Raw genomic sequence first — 21,043 nt, 5'->3', positions numbered from 1 at the left:
ATGGGCATGGACAAATATGGATGCTTTATGTAATATATGTTTATTATTAGTGAAACCATAGTTAACAGAGCATGAAGAGTAGACATGTTTCATAGGTCATAGATGTTTTTCAAAGAACTTGATCATGTCTATTAGACACACGAAAAAAAAAAAAAACCCATAGAAATACTAGGTTCCTATTACTTCTCTTTCTTTGCACTGAGCAATTTACTTACACAAACCTGTTTGCATTTTCGCAAGACAGGGCAGCTCACTTCACCTCACAAAATGTACATTTATTATTTATTATTACATTTGTTTGCCTCTCTGTGCCTCATACTGTATTTTGATGCAGCTAAATTCTCAAAACTGTTTTCATTGATATATTTGACTGTTTCTGTTGTCAGACAACGGGATGAATATGAAATAATGACTGCAACGCGACCCATTAAGACTATAACCAGCTCTCCCTTCCAAGGTGTTAATCTCTATTATAATTAATTTTTGATATTTGACTTCCCATTAATCAGTTAGTGCAGGTAACTAACTCAAAGTTTGTTTTAAAAATAAAGTTTTGGAAGAGCATTTTTAAATGCAAAAATAATATTTGAGCAACTATCATTTGTTTAGTAGACTTAAGACTGACACAACAAGGACGTAATCTGTGTTGACATTGTATAATTTTAGAAGCTCAATATAATATTCTGTTGAGATGTGAAATGTAGTAATTAGTTTGTACAAGGCTGCCCTCTAGTGTATATTTTGAGAACACAAAGTGGCTTTTTTTAGCGTTTGCTATAAAGCAGTTCACCCAAAAGAGAAAATTTGCTTAAAATTTACTCACTCTCAGGTGTTCATAAAAACAAATTCAGCACTAAGACTTGACTTTAAACGAGTCTTGTATCTATCTGATATACAGTTTACAAGCGAAAACAGTCCAGAAACCTTCCAAATAAACATGTCGGTGGATTCTGATGTGAGAGGACAACAGGGGTGGACTTTTTCAGGAGGCATTATTATAGATTATATGCAGCTTTTCACTTCACAATACACTGATACTGGAGTTGTTTGAGGCTTCTCAGTTGTGTAGATTATTGTGATGTTTTCAACAGCTGTTTGGGCTCTCATTCTGACGGCGGCATAATTAAAAACAATTAAAGACTATAATCAATCTATATAGATTTATAGCTATTAGTTACATAAATGTAAAAGTTTTTACTCTATTTTGCAACATTACAATAGGCCTAGTGAAAGAAGGCTTGCCTTATTGATCACGTCCTTATTGACAGAATCTGCATTAGGCAGAGGATTTTGCAGCCTTCCTCGGACAGCTATATTCACGATTTCTGTTTTGCTTAACGTAGGCCTATACTGCGTCAGGGTGACTGTGATTGGTGTCGGTGATCATTCTCATGTGTGGATAATTGGATAATTGGTCATTAATTTTCCAGTTTTTCCAGGATGTGTGGGAACCCTGAATAAGCAACCTTGATTTCAATAATTTAATTTTGTGATTATGGAAAAACAATCTTACATGGTAGTATTTATATAATCAATCACATGATTTCCTTCATCATTACTACATATCACATAATTTTCTCAAATTAAACGTGAAAATTATACCCACAACACAAACACACAAAAACTTCATTGATTTTCATTATCTGGCCAACTGAACACCTCTATCTCTCCTAAAATGTGTTTCTGCAAATTCTATCCTGCTCCATTTGAGACTTGGCCTTCTTTTTCAGCAGTAGGATGTGTTCGGCAAACTCTCGCACGGCCCCGTGACCCGCTGCATTGTGGCAGATGTATTTGGCATGGTTGTGCGCGACCGTAGGGGCATCCATAGGTACAGCGCTCAACCCTGCTAGTTCCAGGCACTTTACATCCGGCTCATCGTTTCCTGATTGACAGAAGACAGGAAAAATATTTTGAGCAGTCATTCTGTCTTTTGACTCATTTTCAAGAAACAGTGGTGTGTTTAAGTCATTCTAATGAAAGATTACATGATAAAAGTAATAGGTTTTAGTATTTGTAGTTAATATTGAGGTAGAATATTTTAAACCTGTATGAGCCACGCCATCATTTCTAAGATGCACCATGTTCTTACAGATCATGGCATTTGGCTGATGTAACTGGGAGAAACGTGGAGCTCCTGTCTCACCTGAATATGCCACCTCTTTCCACTCCAGCCCTTTTTTCTCCATAAGCTCCTGCACCTTCTTCAGTTTGTCGTCCACATCCTGCAAGATCCGACAGCTCATTCTCTTTGAGAGTTTGTCAGCTAAGGCTTTTGCTATGGGGTCTTTTTCTAGCAAAATAACCTAAAGGGGGAAAAACAAACACATATACATTTTAAATTAGTATTCGTTTTTTGCTCATTTCTTTCTTTAACTAAAAGATCAATCTCTGTAAAGACTGTCAAAAATTGCCAGCGCTGACTATATTTCAAGTCGTCACGGCGGGGTATTGGGTAAAGTTTTCAATTAGCAATAATCGCGCCTCGGATAAACCTCATAGGCTACGATACTGCCACAGCGCAAAGAAAACCAGCCAAAGGAGACGTCTGAGTACTTGTGTGTCTGAGCCCCTGTGATCATCAACGGTGGGATCAGCAGAACCCACTAAAAATCATCAAACTGCACACCACTCACTCAAACTGTTAAAATAGCCGTTTTTAAAAGTGAAATATCAAATTGTGCATTTTATACCCTAGTTGTAATGAATTAAAAGACAAAAACAAGAGGGGTCTCAGTTGCATGATGGGTAGGGTTGGATTGGTAATCGGGCATTTTCCCGCTGGGCCGACACACTTAAGGGGGCCGATAATGTTAGAATTAAATTAATACATTTATTTAGCAAGGATGCTTTAAATTGATCAAAAGTGACAATAAAGACATTTATAATGTTACCAAAAATTATATATTTCAGATAAATGCTGTTCTTCTGAACTTTCTATTCATCAAAGAAACCTGAAAAACATAATAATAATAATAATAATAATAAATGTTTTTTGAGCAGCAAATCAGAATATTTGAATGATTTCTGAAGGATCATGTGACTAGAGTAATGATGCTAAAAAAATCCAGCTTTGAAATCGCAGGGATGAATTTCATTAAAAAATACATTCAAATAGAAAACAGTTATTTTAAATAGTAAAAATATTTCATAATATTACTGCTTTTGCTGTATTTTGGATCAAATAAATGCAGGCTGGGTGAACAGAAGAGAATTCTTTAAAAACATTCAAAATCTTGCTGTTCAAAAACTTCTGACTGGTGTATATATACATGTGTGTATATATATATATATATATATATATATATATATATATATATATATATATATACACACACACACGAAGGATGGGTCTACTGTTGGGTAACACAAGGTTGCAGAATCACCTTCACTCCCTCTTTCTTCAGCATGTCGATGCCGGCCTGGTCTCTGGTGTTGATGGACACCATTTCCTCTCCATTTGCTGAGATATAGATCTGACCGTCGGTCAGACCTCCTGACAAGTTACACAGCAGAAGCTTCACAACTTCAGGTTTGTCCTTACCGAAGTATCCAAACCTGTATCAAATACACACACCCACAGATTCAGACTTTGCACTGTGGTTGTTTGCTGATATAAAGTTGCGTGGAGCATATTGTTATGTCACCTCAGCACTCTCTGTTCAGCTACTGGCCAATCTATGTCAATATCAATATCCACACTGTGCTCAGGCTTCATCTCAAAGTACTTCATTTTTCCACCCTGTGAAATGATACAAAAATGACAATTATGCAAGTTACAAAGAGACTGATTGAGGATACTGACAATATGCTTTCTTGCCTATGGATTATTATATCAAGCTTTTTTTTTGGTCACATATTATGTAGGTCATTAAGTTAAATGGTGGCCTTTACTCGTTTTAACACCCAAAATGTTACCTGGAGTAGCCCCTTTTCTACAAGTTCTTTGGTAGCGAAGTAAAAAGAGCCATTTTCACACAGTTCTCCTTCCCAGTCCTGACGCCGTGGCCTGTGAGCTGGGTCCAGGTTCAACGGCTCAGTACATTGGGAGACTGGAATATAAATAAAAGGTTAGAGTTTTCAACATGCAATAGATATTATTGCCCATCTAGATATCTTATGCCTATCAAGGCTGCATTTATTTGATAAAAAAAAACAAAAGAAAAAGAAAACGGTTATATTGTGAAAAAAATTATTACAATTTAACATAACCGTTTAATATTTTAATACATTTTAAAACAGAAATTATTGGCAGCCATTATGCCAGTACTCTGCCGCTTCAGAAATCATTCTGATATGCTGATTTGTTGCTAATAAGAACATAATTAGAAACGTTTCCTATTATTACCAATGTTGAAAACAGTTACATATTTTGGTGTAAACTGTGATGCATTTGTTTTCAGGATTCTCTAATGATTAGAAGGTTCAAAAGGAAATTTATTTTGTAAATGTCTTAACTGTTACTTTTGAGCAATGTAATGCTTTCTTGGTGAATAAAGGTAAAAATTTCCCCTTCAAAATAGGGCTGGGCGATATATCTAACGATATGATCATGCGAATCTCGTCAGTAAATCTGGTTCCCTGATTACCGCTAAATCGCCATCACCTGCTTTCAAATGGAGCAGTATTTTAATAGACAGAGCCGTAGTTCACTGACAAGCTACGCAATATCGCTTTCATTATCGAAGGCGATTCATCTGCAATGATAAGCTAGGTATTGCGTAGCTTGTCAGTGAACTACGGCTCTACTTCAAAATCTGTACATTTACAGAATGCACTCCAACAAACCTTCGTTCTTGACCTCTTGCCATCGGAGAGGGTATCGCCGGACAACAGAGAAGACGGAATCACATCCTTCTTTGGTGATGCACTCCACAGCCTTTTTGAGATCTTCGGGGTGCAGACACGGAGATGTGGCCTGGATGTTACAGATGACGTCAACACCTGCGCAAGAACATTACATTAACGACAACCACTCGGCTTTCATTGTGTTCCATTTGTAGCCATTTAACTCGAAAGAGTGGATTTCTGTGCTCCACTGATTACTGCGAAATTTACTAACAGTTTCTGAGTGAAAATGTTTCATACAATTACCAAGAAACAGCAAGTAACGCATTGAATTAAATGTGAAATGTACAAGTAGATAATTGGCAATAGAATTTTCTCTAATAACTGTCTTTAGGGGAAGTCGTGGCCTAGTGGTCAGAGAGTTTGACTCCTAAACCTAAGGTTGTGGGTTCGGGTCTTGGGCTAGCAATACCACGACTGAGGTGCCCTTGACCAAGACACCGAACCCCCAACTGCTCCCCGGGCGCCGCAGCATAAATGGCTGCCCACTGCTCCGGGTGTGTGTTCACTGCTGTGTGTGTGCACTTTGGATGGGTTAAATGCAGAGCACGAATTCTGAGTATGGGTCACCACACTTGGCTGTATGTCACTTCCCTTTTACTTTTTTTTTTTTGTACAACTTTGAAAATGTATTTTTTAGTGCTGGGCAATGATTAATCGCATCAAAAATAAAGGTTTTGTGTACATAATGTGTGTGTACTGTCACTGTGTATATTTATTTATGTATATATAAATACACACACATGCATGTATATATTTTCCCACCTTTTTCAACCTTCAGAGGTCAAAAGAGAAAACTGCTCAAGCCTTAACAAGAAGAATGTTCACCTTACCTCTATATTTTGGGAAATGTTTCAAATCTAGCAAGGTTTTGATGCTTGCAACCTTGAGGAACAAGCTGTGTTGTGTCTCTCTCATGTTTTTGTTAAATGGCAAATACCACAATCAAATGACATTATAAACATTCTTCTGTATCAGTGCATGAATGTTTGCCAGCTGTAGAGTGTTTTTCTGGTTTCATTCACAATGCCAATAGCAAAGACATGGCAGGTTAAACAAGTTTTGTATACGTGGCTTGTTTCCGGGTTCTATGTTTGTTTTACTCTAAAGCAAGCAGTAGTATGCGGACAGACTCGTTTTACAAGCTGTAGTTTCACCCCTTATATACAAACCTAACCTAACTCGTGCAATGGAATATGACTGCAACAGAACCTGTTATACAACCTGGGTTCAGTCTGCTGAACTCCCGGATGGTGTCCAGTGAGCTTGAGGAGTCTGTGGATACCTCTGGACTCCTCCTGTGCACCTGAGCCCCCCAAGCCCTGGCCACTCTCTCGATCTCATCATGATCAGTGGACACCCCAAACACTGCAACAAAAACATAAACAGCATAAGATCTACTAGCACACAGCACAGCCAATCACTGAGTGACGTCCCATTCATTCACCTGTCGAACACCCCAGAGTCCAGCGCTGCTCTGATCACCCATCCGATCAAAGGAACTCCTGCCAGCATCTTTATGTTCTTCAGAGGGATGCCTTTACTCCCTCCACGTGCAAGAATAAGAGCAGCGATGTGTCTTGAATCATCCTTGTCGAGTCGTCTTCGTTTTGCGTTGGAAATGTGCTCAAGACTGTTGTCATTCAACTCTTGCATACTGTTTTCACTAGCTGCGTCCATTAGTGTTGATAATCAATTAGTATTGCCCAGTTGTACGGATAATAATCAGGAAGATAAAAGCTGGGACGTTGCTTCCATTCCGAAGCAATATAGCCTCTGTGAATCCAGAAACAGTTTCCGGTTTTCCCTGTTCTGATGACGCACGAGTCGCAACTATGGCAGCTGAGAAGGCCATTCGGAATTTTCGGTGCCTGATGAAATCGGTATAAATACGTGCAAAATACGCTCCATGTTACATCCCAATCGAGTGAAGGGATTTGTAGAAACTGTGGTTCCTAATTATTGTGATCCAACATTTGCCTCGCATATCAGGATGAAAAGACAAACATTTCAGGTGAAGGAAAATAAATTTCTTATCTCTGAGACTGTGTTAGGATATATGACCTTATTATTTTTATTGTGAGTATTAGGCTTATCATTATTGCTGATCACTGTTGTTGTGCTATGATATCTTATATTTACCATTATATAATCAGAGGGGTATAGAAAAGGCACTGAACCCCCAACTGGCTGCCCACTGTTCCAGGTGTGTGTTCACAGTGTGTGTGTGTGTGTGTGTGTGTGTGTGTGTGTTCACGGTGTGTGTGTTCACTGCTGTGTGTGTGCACTTTGGATGGGTTAAATGCAGAGCAGGAATTCTGAGTATGGGTCACCTTACTTGGCTGTATGTCACGTCACTTTCACTTTTACTTTTTTTTTTTTTTTACAACTTTGAAAATTTATTTTTTAGTGCTGGGCAATGATTAATCGTCAAAAATTAATTAATTAATAAATTAATTAATGTAAAAAAAAGACATTGGCTGAACTTTACTGTGGACAAATCAGCATGATCAGCAAAAACTAGTAACGATTCAATAAACATACGATGCGCTAAAATTCACAATAGAGATTACACCATATAATTTTCTTACTAATTATTTATATATATATACAAAATTAGATTTTATATATATATATAATATATATATATATATATATATATATATATATATATATATATATATATATATATATATATATATATATATACTAAATTAGATTTAAGACAAATTATAAATGAAAAGGGTCCTTTTATTATTTATCAAACAAAATGATGCATATTTCTTTGTGAAATTGAAATGTTAAATAATAAAACTAACTTGAAATTTTAAAAACAAATCCCAAATCAAATAAAAAAATATACAACTAAAAGAAATCTCTTCATATAAACAAAGGCTTTGGCTGTGCTCTATTTAAAATCAGAGGCAACCATTTGAATTACGATCCAAAAAAGATGGTAAATACATATTATTTGGATTGTTTAATTTTAAAATTTGAAGCAAAAACAGAATGGTCTGATTTTAGTTTTGTGAATGAGACGCAAATGTCACTCTCTGACAGCAGGTGTCACTAATGGAACACCAGGTATTTAAAGGCTGCTGCCCCTTTAAGACCGAATGCACGGATGCAATATAATAATGCACAAGAGATTTCTTTCTCCACTGTATACATTAACTTAAGACATAACTGACTGTGTTTACGAGAATACTTGCAGAGACAATTATTTTGAGATAATTTTGTGTGTATATGTTCATTCAGAAGGATACGAGAAAGAGGAATCAATTCCATGTATGCGCATTTTCTGAAATGCGGTGTTCCGGTGAGTTCAGTTCCCCTGTTTCCCCTTCGGCGCGCATGAGTGAATTCCTGACGTCATGATTTCGAAGCGGAAAATGTGTGCTTTATTATCTCAAGCGTCAGTTTCTGATGTTATTTCCTACTTTTCATCAATTAACATACGGTATATTTCACGTTGTTTGTCAAAAACATAAGTAGAATGTATTGTTTTTGGAATCTCTCTGCTCGCACGCTGATTTTCTTTGCTCTCTCAAAAACCGGGGGTGCCCGGAGAGAGTGCGCGCACTTAAAACGTGTGCACGCTCAAATCTCTCTTTGCTCATGCGCCATATTTATTAATTATTTTCGCACCTGAATTAAGCGTTGTCAAAGGTTATCATTATGCACTTTTAAAAAGTAGTCTCAAAACAGATTTGTGCAGAGCCTTTCCTTGATTTTTTTTATTGTTGTATTTTTGTTTTAAACTGGTTATTGTAGCTACTTTGTTTTACTAGATCTCTTTTTTGTTTGTATTTAGGTTTGTATGCAGTTTTTGCCATTTCCATGCCTCGCGCGTCCGGTTTTGTGCGGGAGCAAAGAAAATCCGCGCGTGAACGCATTGTATTATTGTACTTTCGCACTACATAAGCGCTCTCGACATTTGTCAGTGAAATAACGCCATAAAAAGAAATGCTTTATCACAGCACGTGAGTACCGCATTGAGATGTATTGGGCTTAAATTACTTCAAATTACTTTAGTGTTTAAACTGACAAGGCTCAAAACACGTGAGAATGAAACACTTTCTTGAGGAAGCAGCACTGGCCTGATCGTTAAGACAGTTTTATGGTGCGTTCAAGTCATCTCGTATCGATCGTATTTACGAGTTGAATGCACATGAACGCCACCACAATATCGTAAATACCAGTGGGGAGCTCGGGATTTTCTTTAAGCCCCGAACTGTAGCTACGAGTTGGGGGCGTGTCAGTGATTAACATGGCGAAATCAATGCATGCAACGTCTGTAGTTGACGGTACATTTTAATTGAATTTCAATGTTTACTAGTCTATAAACTGTCATTTATCATGATCATCATTAATCTTGTTATAAGCAGCAAGTTAATGAATTACAACTAAAAATCCTAACATTTGTGCACCTTAAGGCGAGAAATGGTTTGATTCGCAACATTGCACATGGCTTTAACATTTTTTTTATCTCTCCGTTTAGCATTTTTCTATAAGCAGAGTTATTACACCTTGCTGTAATTTCTTGCTATTTATTAAAAGAAGGTGCAGCGCCATCTTGCTCCGACGAAACTGACTTGAACGCACCTCACGTCGTCAGCACGACTTCCCTCCTCGTACGTACGAAATTCCCAGGAGGACTTGAACGCACCATAAGGTGACAGGGGGCTGAAACTCATCTTGAAATGGTTTTGAACCGCCCCTGGTATAGTGTGCGTAATTATACTGAAACATAAATATATAACCAGTTTACCTGATTCTATGTGATGCCTGAGCGTGTTTCTGAGATAACAACATGACAATCCGTGGTTGGATTTCCGACACGGCTAACCGTAAATCATCTTACACTGTCAATAAGCGTGACTGATACCATGACTGATACTCGAGCCAACTCTGCTCTACCTGTGTCGACTAGCAGTGGGAGGTAGATTGCCCCCTAGTGGATGGCTAAAGATTTGCTAACTCGTATTTATAAATGCTCAAGAATGTCTGAATTAACCATAGACTGTATAAAAAGGAATTAACTGATGCTCGCGCCCACCACGGGTTGAAAACCCCTGGTCTAGATTGCCATACGGCGTATGCCTGCGAATACGGGACAAACTTCGTTTCGTATAGGTTTCATACAGAACACTTCTCTGATACCTTATACGGGACAATTCCGTATTACACGGAACGATACGGATGGATTAGGCTCATGTAACCAGAATATTTAAGATATATGAATATGCTTTTAAGTTTTTCTTGCCTCATGGATTAACATCTTAACAAGCAAAGCAATTCAACATTAATTTCACGGTGTCTGTGAAACGTTGAGGTACCATCGTAGTAGTTTCGTGCAAGCGTGAACGTCATGGCAAAGTAGCCTACCTCACGCGGGAAACACTTAACGTAACGTGTTGTAAATGCGCGTAACTAATGTAAATCAAGCAAGAATAGGCCACGAAGTGGTGGCGAAATAACACATGAGCGGACCAGAGGGAATAATATGGATTTTTTTCCAGAAAACTTCTTGCACAAAATAAATTCAAGCACTTTCAACGACCTGTATCTATGTGTGTTTATTTTCAAAAACTTTCCAGGGCCTTGAATTTTTTTTTTTTCAGATTCTAACACTTTCAAGAAATTTAAAGGACGTCCCATTCATTCAAACCTGTGAAACACCCCAGAGTCCAGCGCTGCTCTGATCACCCATCCGATCAAAGGAACTCCTGCCAGCATCTTTATGTTCTTCAGAGGGATGCCTTTACTCCCTCCACGTGCAAGAATAAGAGCAGCGATGTGTCTTGAATCATTCGTGTCGAGTCTTCTTCGTTTTGCGTTGCAAATGTGCTCAAGACTGTTTTCACTAGCTGCGGCCATCAGTGTTGCTAATCAATTAATATCGCCCAGTTGTACGGATAATAAGCAGGAAGATAAAAGTATATCTTAAATCCAAAGGCGCGCTAACACGTTGCTTCCGTTCCGAAGCTATTCTTCTTCTTCTTCTTCTTTGGTTTTTAATGGCGTCCTGGCGGATGGCATAAAACTTTGAGGTGCATCTACCCCTTGAATTCACTAAACCGTTTCTCAAACAGAAGGCTGCATCTTCCGTAGGTCGCGTTTGCAGACTGCATACGTCATTAAGCGTGGTTTATTCCAGTTAGCCGAGCATTACATTCGCGAGTCATAAGCATATCACAACCATTTACGCTTAATTAAGAATAATGGTCAAATGTATAACTCTTGATATTCTAAAATAAGATCTTCTTTATTGGAAATTTCATTATAACATGTTCTACATTTCCTTCCTTTACAATACATACTTTCCGGATTCATGTCTTCCTATTCTATTCCAATTGCTATTAAGAGCAGTATGACAAAATCAAAAGCCTTGAGTCTACGGTTTCTTCACGTCCATTTCTTTCTGATACTCTCTCTACCAACAACTCAAAGTATCTCCTTGGACTGCGTAATATATAAACTTCCACTAAATACAATATGTAAGTACTCCTGTGTAATTATGATGCATTGTTCTTTATTCACAAAATATATCAGTCTCCGTAAAAACCCTCAAAAATTGCCAGAACCGACTATATTTCAAGTCGTCGCGGCGGGGTATTGGGTAAAGTTTTCAATTAGCAACAATCGCGCCTCGGATATACTTCAAAGACTACAATACTGCCACTGCGCAAAGCTGACGTCATGCTCTCCAGAGAGGGGACCTCACCAAACCACCCACGAGTCCCCTCGACGGTTACAAAAAACTTTTTAACCTGCACACACACACACACACAAAAAAAAAAATCCTGATTTATAATCGTGCCCATAAAATAAAGACAATAGCTGTGCTGTGATTTCGGCTATACTTGCATGTAAAATTAGAGAAGCAACATATCTGTGTTTTAACTGAAAGCGCAGCTTCTTTCAGCCGCTCGCTAAACAGAGCAGACGCAGAGAGAGAAGTGTGCGCGCGCCCGCGCTGGGAAAGATTGACCTCGCGCTCGTGCGGCAGTCAGCTTCAGATGCATAATATTTTCATTTGCTACAAGCAGGATACACAAGAAGCTCGTTCAACTCGGACACGCAGACGATTGTTGTAATAAACAGTAAACAGCAACCATTCGCGTGTCCGCACTTAATGCGCATCTCGTATATAAAATCCATTTTAGGGGGCCCCTGGCTTTTGGGGGCCTTATGGCAGTCGCCTACCTTTGCCTATTAGGTAACTCCGCCCCTGATCTCAGGGATGGAGTGACTATCAGTTTATGTAGTTTTAAGATGATTGTAATTTATATAAAATGACAAATTGCTCTATTATAATTCATTTCTGATATTTGACTTCCCATTAATCAGTTCGTGTAGGTAACTAACTCAAAGTTTGTTTTAAAAATAACGTTTTGGAAGAGCATTTTTAAATGCAAAAATAATATTTGAGCAACTATCATTTGTTTAGTAGACTTAAGACTGACACAACAAGGACGTAATGTGTGTTGACATTGTATAATTTTAGAAGCTCAATATAATATTCTGTTGAGGTGTGTAATGTAGTAATTAGTTTGTACAAGGCTGCCCTCTAGTGTATATTTTGAGAATACAAAGTGGCTTCTTTTAGTGTTTGCAATAAAGCAGTTCACCCAAAAGAGAAAATTTGCTTAAAATTTACTCACCCTCAGGTCATACACTATATCTTGTGAAGTGAGAAAGTCTGTGTGTTCATAAAAACAAATTCAGCACTAAGACTTGACTTTAAACGAGACTTGTATCTATCTGATATACAGTTTACAAGTGAAAACAGTCCAAAAACCTTCCAAATAAACATGTCGGTGGATTCTGATGTGAGAGGACAACAGGGGTGGACTTTTTCAGGAGGCATTATTATAGATTATAGTTGCAGCTTTTCACTTCACAATACACTGATATTGGAGTTGTTAGAGGCTTCTCAGTTGTGTGGATTATTGTGATGTTTTCAACAGCTGTTTGGGCTCTCATTCTGTTGGCGGCTTAATTAAAAACAATTAAAGACTATAATCAATCCATATAGATTTATAGCTATTAGTTACATAAATGTAGGGTTTTTTCTCTATTTTGCAACATTACAATAGGCCTAGTGAAAGAAGGCTTGCCTTATAGGATTTTGCAGCCTTCCTCGGACAGCTATATTCACGATTTCTGGTTTGCTTAACGTAGGCCTATACTGCGTCAGGGTGACTGTGATTGGTGTCGGTGATCATTCTCATGTGCTGTTGTATCAGTCAGTGGTTAACAGTCAAGAAACGGGACAAGGGAGGTCACGTACAGGACACATAAATTTAGCCCAATATACGGGACTGTTGGCAACCCTATTTCCAGGACTGGATAATTGATCATTCATTTTCCAGGATTTCCAGGATGTGTGGGAACCCTGAATTAGCAGCCTTGATTTCAATAATGTAATTTTGTGATTATGGAAAAACAATCTTACATGGTAGTATTTATATAATCAATCACATGATTTCCTTCATCATTACTACATATCACATAATTTTCTCAAATTAAACGTTAAAATTATACCCTTACAACACAAACACACAAAAACTTCATTGATTTTCATTATCTGGCCAACTGAACACCTCTATCTCTCCTAAAATGTGTTTCTGCAAATTCTATCCTGCTCCATTTGAGACTTGGCCTTCTTTTTCAGCAGTAGGATGTGTTCGGCAAACTCTCGCACGGCTCCGTGACCCGCTGCATTGTGGCAGATGTATTTGGCATGGTTGTGCGCGACCGTAGGGGCATCCATAGGTACAGCGCTCAACCCTGCTAGTTCCAGGCACTTTACATCCGGCTCATCGTTTCCTGATTGACAGAAGACAGGAAAAATATTTTGAGAAATCATTCTGTCTTTTGACTGATAGTCATTTTCAAGAAACAGTTGTGTGTTTAAGTCATTCTAATGAAAGATTAAATGATAAAAGTAATAGGTTTTAGTATTTGTAGTTAATATTGAGGTAGAATCTTTTAAACCTGTATGAGCCACGCCATCATTTCTAAGATGCACCATGTTCTTACAGATCATGGCATTTGGCTGATGTAACTGGGAGAAACGTGGAGCTCCTGTCTCACCTAAATATGCCACCTCTTTCCACTCCAGCCCTTTTTTCTCCATAAGCTCCTGCACCTTCTTCAGTTTGTCGTCCACATCCTGCAAGATCCGACAGCTCATTCTCTGTGAGAGTTTGTCAGCTAAGGCTTTTGCTATGGGGTCTTTTTCTCAGCCAAAATAGCAAAATAACCTAGAGGGGGAAAAACAAACACATATACATTTTAAATTAGTATTCGTTTTTTGCTCATTTCTTTCTTTAACTAAAAGATCAATCTCTGTAAAGACTGTCAAAAATTGCCAGCGCTGACTATATTTCAAGTCGTCACGGCGGGGTATTGGGTAAAGTTTTCAATTAGCAATAATCGCGCCTCGGATAAACCTCATAGGCTACGATACTGCCACAGCGCAAAGAAAACCAGCCAAAGGAGACGTCTGAGTACTTGTGTGTCTGAGCCCCTGTGATCATCAACGGTGGGATCAGCAGAACCCACTAAAAATCATCAAACTGCACACCACTCACTCAAACTGTTAAAATAGCCGTTTTTAAAAGTGAAATATCAAATTGTGCATTTTATACCCTAGTTGTAATGAATTAAAAGACAAAAACAAGAGGGGTCTCAGTTGCATGATGGGTAGGGTTGGATTGGTAATCGGGCATTTTCCCGCTGGGTCGACACACTTAAGGGGCCGATAATGTTAGAATTAAATTAATACATTTATTTAGCAAGGATGCTTTAAATTGATCAAAAGTGACAATAAAGACATTTATAATGTTACCAAAAATTATATATTTCAGATAAATGCTGTTCTTCTGAACTTTCTATTCATCAAAGAAACCTGAAAAACATAATAATAATAATAATAATAATAAATGTTGTTTTTTGAGCAGCAAATCAGAATATTTGAATGATTTCTGAAGGATCATGTGACTAGAGTAATGATGCTAAAAAAATCCAGCTTTGAAATCGCAGGGATGAATTTCATTAAAAAATACATTCAAATAAAAAAAAGTTATTTTAAATGGTAAAAATATTTTATAATATTAATGCTTTTGCTGTATTTTGGATCAAATAAATGCAGGCTGGGTGAACAGAAGAGAATTCTTTAAAAACATTCAAAATCTTGCTGTTCAAAAACCACTGACTGGTGTATATATACATGTGTGTGTATATATATATATATATATATATATATTATATATATATATATATATATATATATACACACACACACGAAGGATGGGTCTACTGTTGGGTAACACAAGGTTGCAGAATCACCTTCACTCCCTCTTTCTTCAGCCGGCCTGGTCTCTGGTGTTGATGGACACCATTTCCTCTCCATTTGCTGAGATATAGATCTGACCGTCTGTCAGACCTCCTGACAAGTTACACAGCAGAAGCTTCACAACTTCAGGTTTGTCCTTACCGAAGTATCCAAACCTGTATCAAATACACACACCCACAGATTTAGACTTTACACTGTGGTTGTTTGCTGATATAAAGTTGCGTGGAGCCTATTGTTACGTCACCTCAGCACTTTCTGTTCAGCTACTGGCCAGTCTATGTCAGTATCAATATTCACACTGTGCTCAGGCTTCATCTCAAAGTACTTCATTTTTCCACCCTGTGAAATGATACAAAAATGTGACAAGATTTATGCAAGATACAAAGAGATTGATTGAGGATACTGACAATATGCTTTCTTGCCTATGGATTATTATATCAAGCTTTTTTTTTTGGTCACATATTATGTAGGTCATTAAGTTAAATGGTGGCCTTTACTCGTTTTAACACCCAAAATGTTACCTGGAGTAGCCCCTTTTCTACAAGTTCTTTGGTAGTGAAGTAAAAAGAGCCATTTTCACACAGTTCTCCTTCCCAGTCCTGACGCCGTGGCCTGTGAGCTGGGTCCAGGTTCAATGGCTCAGTACATTGGGAGACTGGAATATAAATAAAAGGTTAGAGTTTTCAACATGCAATAGATATTATTGCCCATCTAGATATCTTATGCCTATCAAGGCTGCATTTATTTGATCAAAAAAAAAGAAAAAGAAAACGTAAAAAGTTTAATATTTTAATACATTTTAAAACAGAAATTATTGGCAGCCATTATGCCAGTACTCTGCCACTTCAGAAATCATTCTGATATGCTGATTTGTTGCTAATAAGAACATAATTAGAAACGTTTCCTATTATTACCAATGTTGAAAACAGTTACATATTTTGGTGTATACTGTGATGCATTTGTTTTAAGGATTCTCTAATGATTAGAAGGTTCAAAGGGAAATTTATTTTGTAAATATCTTAACTGTTACTTTTTAGCAATGTAATGCTTTCTTGGTGAATAAAGGTAAAAATTTGCCCTTCAAAATAGGGCTGGGGGATATATCTAACGATATGATCTTGCGCATCTCGTCAGTAAATCTGGTTCCCTGATTACCGCTAAATCGCCATCACCTGCTTTCAAATGGAGCAGTATTTTAATAGACCGAGCCGTAGTTCACTGACAAGCTACGCAATATCGCATTCATTATCGAAGGCGATTCATCTGCGATAATAAACGCGATATTGCGTAGCTTGTCAGTGAACTACGGCTCTACTTCAAAATCTGTACATTTACAGAATGCACTCCAACAAACCTTCGTTCTTGACCTCTTGCCATCGCAAATGGTATCGCCGGACAACAGAGAAGACAGAATCACATCCTTCTTTGGTGATGCACTCCACAGCCTTTTTGAGATCTTCGGGGTGCAGACACGGAGACGTGGCCTGGATGTTACAGATGACGTCAACATCTGCGCAAGAACATTACATTAACGACAACCACTCTGCTTTCATTGTGTTCCATTTGTATCCATTTAATTCGAAAGAGTGGATTTCTGTGCTCCACCGATTACTGCAAAATTTACTAACAGTTTATGAGTGAAAATGTTTCATACAATTACCAAGAAACAGCAAGTAACGCATTGAATTAAATGTGAAATGTACAAGTAGATAATTGGCAAAAGTATTTTCTTGTAAAATTTACTCAACTGTCTTTACAACTTTGAAAATGTATTTTTTAGTTACCAAACACTTAATCGCATCAAAAATAAAGGTTTTGTGTACATAATGTGTGTGTACGGTGTATATTTATTATGTATATAAAAATACCCACACATGCATGTGTATATTTTTACACCTTTTTTAACTTTCAGAGGTCAAAAGAGAAAACTGCTCAAGCCTTAACAAGAAGAATGTTCACCTTACCTCTATATTTTGGGAAATGTTTCAAATCTAGTAGGGGTGCACGATAAATATCGCCCGATAATTAATGAGCATCTCATCAGTAAAGTCCTGACATTTTATCCTACCCGTCAGATTTTCCTACCAGTGTTTACAGCGCATGCGCACAGCAATATTGCATCCTTTTTCTCATGCTAAACAACAATATTTAATGTATCTGCATCACTGTAAGGGTATTTAAAAAAAAAAATGTATTGTTGGTTTCCTGTAAATGTATCCCTTCTAGCTTCAACCGCGAATATAACACATAATTACTGTATTTGCATTACTCTAAGGGTCGGTTTAGGGTTATAGTATGTGTTAATAAACCATAATTTTATCGACAGCATGTTTCGTTGTTGAATTGTACTACCCACTGTTTAAATGGAATGCAGGAAAATCTGACAGCGTAGGACAAATCGACAGAACACCGGGTCTCTAATCAGCTGTAAATTCCATCAGGTGTATGAATTCACATAGAGCAGCGTTTACTACACGGAGCCGTTGTTAACTGACAAGCTGCACAAATCCACGTTCATTGGCCCTGTCCCAAATGGCGCACTTCATGAGGACTTTCGCTCTCGTGGACTTAAATTCTGCGTGCTCGCCGAGTCTACGAGTCCGTAGGCGGTCCCATTCAGCATTTTAACGCTCTGAAGTGTGCTCAGCAGCGCCCCCTTTGTACCCTTGAAGCGGTCTTCCGCGAAGCCCGCATAGATGCAGGCTTCGCACACTTTAACTACCCAGAAATCCTTGCGAAATGCCAATCAGACAACGGATGGGAGGAGATTTCACTCAAGAGCAATTGATGACATGGCTGAGAAGAAAATATTTAAGTGTAGGTATCATTATGGTTTTTATGACCTAGGTGTACATTTTACCGGTTGTTACCTACAGTTTATACAAACATTATGGTCATCGACCAGTGGTTGATATCTCAAACATAATAATAGCGCGTTGAATAATACGATCGCATTATGATTCATTAAATAAATAGAACCGAATGTCAGGGCTTTCCTGAGTCATATGTAAACCTAGTATTTATATTTAAACCTGTAAATTCATCTGAAACTCACGCACGTTTATTATGTGTTAAAATTGTAATCTTAGTTCAAATGGAACATAGGCAGCATATTCCCCGAACCTGCAGCTCCTGTCAAAAAAACAACCAGACCGTTATTTCCGGCGTGACGATCGAGTCTGTCCCAAAAATACCTCTCAATGCGCCTTCGTGGACTCGCGCCAAGGGCCCTATAGGTCTGCACTACATGACGTCACCAAAGTGTGGACTCTGAGGAAGTCCACAAGTCCGGAGTGCGCCATTTGGGACAGGGCTATTATCAGCATGGATTTGCACAGCTTGTCAGTTAACAATGGCTCCGTGTAGTAAACGCTGCTCTATGTGAAATCAGCACCTGATGGAATTTACCACTGATAAGAGAACCGGCTTTACTGACGAGATGCGCATTAATTATTGGCCGATATTTATCGTGCACCCCTGAAATCTAGCAAGGTTTTGAAACTTGCAACCTTGAAGAACAAGCTGTGTTGTGTCTCTCTCATGTTTTTGTTAAATGGCAATACATTTTTGTATACGTGGCTTGTTTCCTGGTTCTATGTTTGTTTTACTCTTAAGCAAGCAGTAGTATGCGGACAGACTCGTTTTACAAGCTGTCCTTATATACAAACCTAACTCGTGCAATGGAATATTACTGCAACAGAACCTGTTATACAACCTGGGTTCAGTCTGCTGAACTCCCGGATGGTGTCCAGTGAGCTTGAGGAGTCTGTGGATACCTCTGGACTCCTCCTGTGCACCTGAGCCCCCCAAGCCCTGGCCACTCTCTCGATCTCATCATGATCAGTGGACACCCAAACACTGCAAAAACATAAACAGCATAAGATCTACTAGCACACAGCACAGCTAATCACTGAGTGACGTCCCATTCATTCACCTGTCGAACACCCCAGAGTCCAGCGCTGGTCTGATCACCCATCCGATCAAAGGAACTCCTGCCAGCATCTTTATGTTCTTCAGAGGGATGCCTTTACTCCCTCCACGTGCAAGAATAAGAGCAGCGATGTGTCTTGTATCATTCGTGTCGAGTCTTCTTCGTTTTGCGTTGGAAATGCGCTCAAGACTGTTTTCACTAGCTGCGGCCATCAGTGTTGCTAATCAATTAATATCGCCCAGTTGCACGGATAATAATCAGGAAGATAAAAAGTATATCTTAAATCCAGAGGCGAGCTGACACGTTGCTTCCATTCAGAAGCAATATAGCCTGTGAATCCTGAAACAGTTTCCGGTTTTCCCTGTGATGACCATAGTTGCCAACTCTCGCGAGACAAATAAGCAACCGCAGCTTCAAAAACAAGCCCAAAACAAACCCAGTATTTTTTGATAATTTATTATCATCAATATTATTTATTATCAATTATTTATTTCCAATAGCTGAGCCTGCAACATATTAAACTGAAATTACCCCTTTATCTGAAAAGCAAAAACAAGTTATTTTACAAAAATCAGCATACTGCAACAAACCAGGAACAAAACTCATCTCGTCACCTGTGAGCAGAGTAGGATTGGAGAAATGGAAAAGGGCAAATATAAAATATAAAAAAACAAATATACTCTTAGTATTAGTAGGCTATAGGCCTACTATATACTATAGGCATACTTGTTTTTTATTACAGTGATAACAAAACATTGATACAAAACATTGTAAAAAAAAATAAAAAATAGGCTGCCTCATAAAGGAAAGAAAGTCATCCCACTCCTCTACATCTACTAGAGGTGTGCGATACCGCTAGATTTGGTATCGATCCGATACCAAGTAAATACAGGGCCAGTATCGCCGATACCGATACCAATACCGATACTTTTTAATAATTAAGGTGGATGCGTCTTCAACCTAAATCTAAATGAATTTTCATGACTTTTAATCAGTACTACAAAAGCTTTTGTTCAGAAACAACTTTTGGTTACTTCTGTTTTATTTAAATAAACAAAGTTACAAAATGATTACTTCACAAATATAAAAAATGTAAAAACAAATTCTCTTTTCAAGTAGCATGTTAACAAAAAATGCTCCTCTTTCTCTCTGCTGCCATTCTCCACCTCTGACTGACTGCTGTTAGAAATGCGCGGCTGAGCGGCGGGCGCGCGCCTGACTGCTGGTGGTAGCGCTAGTGGTGAGTCACGTGACGGTACAACACAGGAGAGGGGGAGGAGAGCAGTGTCGAGCACGAGCAGCACTCTTGAGAGCTTGCTCTGCTCTGTGACAGCAGCAGCATTTTGACAAACACGGCCAAGTCGCAAAACGAGAGAAACTGAAACTTAAGTATCGATATTTTCACGTTGGCATCGATCAATACCGATACCAACGTTGGTATCGATATTATCGATATTAGTATCGATCTGCCCACCTCTAACATCTACCACTATCATTGCTTGGATTTCTCCAATTCCTCGTTGAAGAAAAATCACGTTAAAAAATGCGTCTGAGAAGGGGGCAGAATATTTGGCAAATTATGCTACAGCGCTTATATTTTTGCACTGATTGGCTATAAACTGTGAGCAGACAGAGTGTCAATCAGGGGGCAAGGAAGTCGACCGGAAGTTGAAGTCGGCAGCGTGCCGCCATCTTGTAGCAGAACTTCACTTGCGTTAGCATCCCATTGACTCCCATTCATTTTTGCGTCACTTTGACAGCGAATAACTTTACATCTGAGGCGTTTAAAGAATCCATTTGTCCGTTATTTATTTCTAAAGATACACGACAATGTATAAAGGGCTCCATTACCTTCTATGTTACATTATGGCCCCGTAGAAACAGTTTTTTGCGTATAA

General features: G+C 38.3%; 1 protein-coding gene, 3 non-coding genes and 1 pseudogene across 4 annotated transcripts; all 5 read right to left on the bottom strand.

Moving 5' to 3' along the window:
• Positions 1-1,086: 1,086 nt before the first annotated feature.
• Positions 1,087-19,459, bottom strand: LOC109078903 (N-acylneuraminate cytidylyltransferase A-like). Its single transcript, XM_042722796.1, is given in 10 exon segments — positions 1,087-1,885; positions 2,147-2,306; positions 3,387-3,558; positions 3,648-3,742; positions 3,919-4,052; positions 4,789-4,944; positions 6,073-6,208; positions 6,210-6,216; positions 6,296-6,588; positions 19,419-19,459. Coding segments are annotated over 9 exon segments (1,308 nt in total). The 5' UTR covers positions 6,529-6,588; positions 19,419-19,459; the 3' UTR covers positions 1,087-1,670.
• LOC122137298 lies at positions 2,389-2,529 on the bottom strand. Its single transcript, XR_006154751.1, has one exon. It is a non-coding gene; the product is annotated as a U4 spliceosomal RNA (small nuclear RNA).
• Positions 11,404-11,544, bottom strand: LOC122137299. Its single transcript, XR_006154752.1, has one exon. It is a non-coding gene; the product is annotated as a U4 spliceosomal RNA (small nuclear RNA).
• Positions 12,455-19,615, bottom strand: LOC109078919 (annotated as a pseudogene).
• LOC122137297 lies at positions 14,203-14,343 on the bottom strand. Its single transcript, XR_006154750.1, has one exon. It is a non-coding gene; the product is annotated as a U4 spliceosomal RNA (small nuclear RNA).
• Positions 19,616-21,043: the final 1,428 nt, after the last annotated feature.

This window comes from Cyprinus carpio, chromosome B4 (genome assembly GCF_018340385.1).
Source record: "Cyprinus carpio isolate SPL01 chromosome B4, ASM1834038v1, whole genome shotgun sequence".
Classification (NCBI taxonomy): Eukaryota; Metazoa; Chordata; class Actinopteri; order Cypriniformes; family Cyprinidae; genus Cyprinus; species Cyprinus carpio.
Note: the sequence above shows the minus strand (reverse complement) of the source record. Positions and strands in the feature narration are given on the sequence as shown.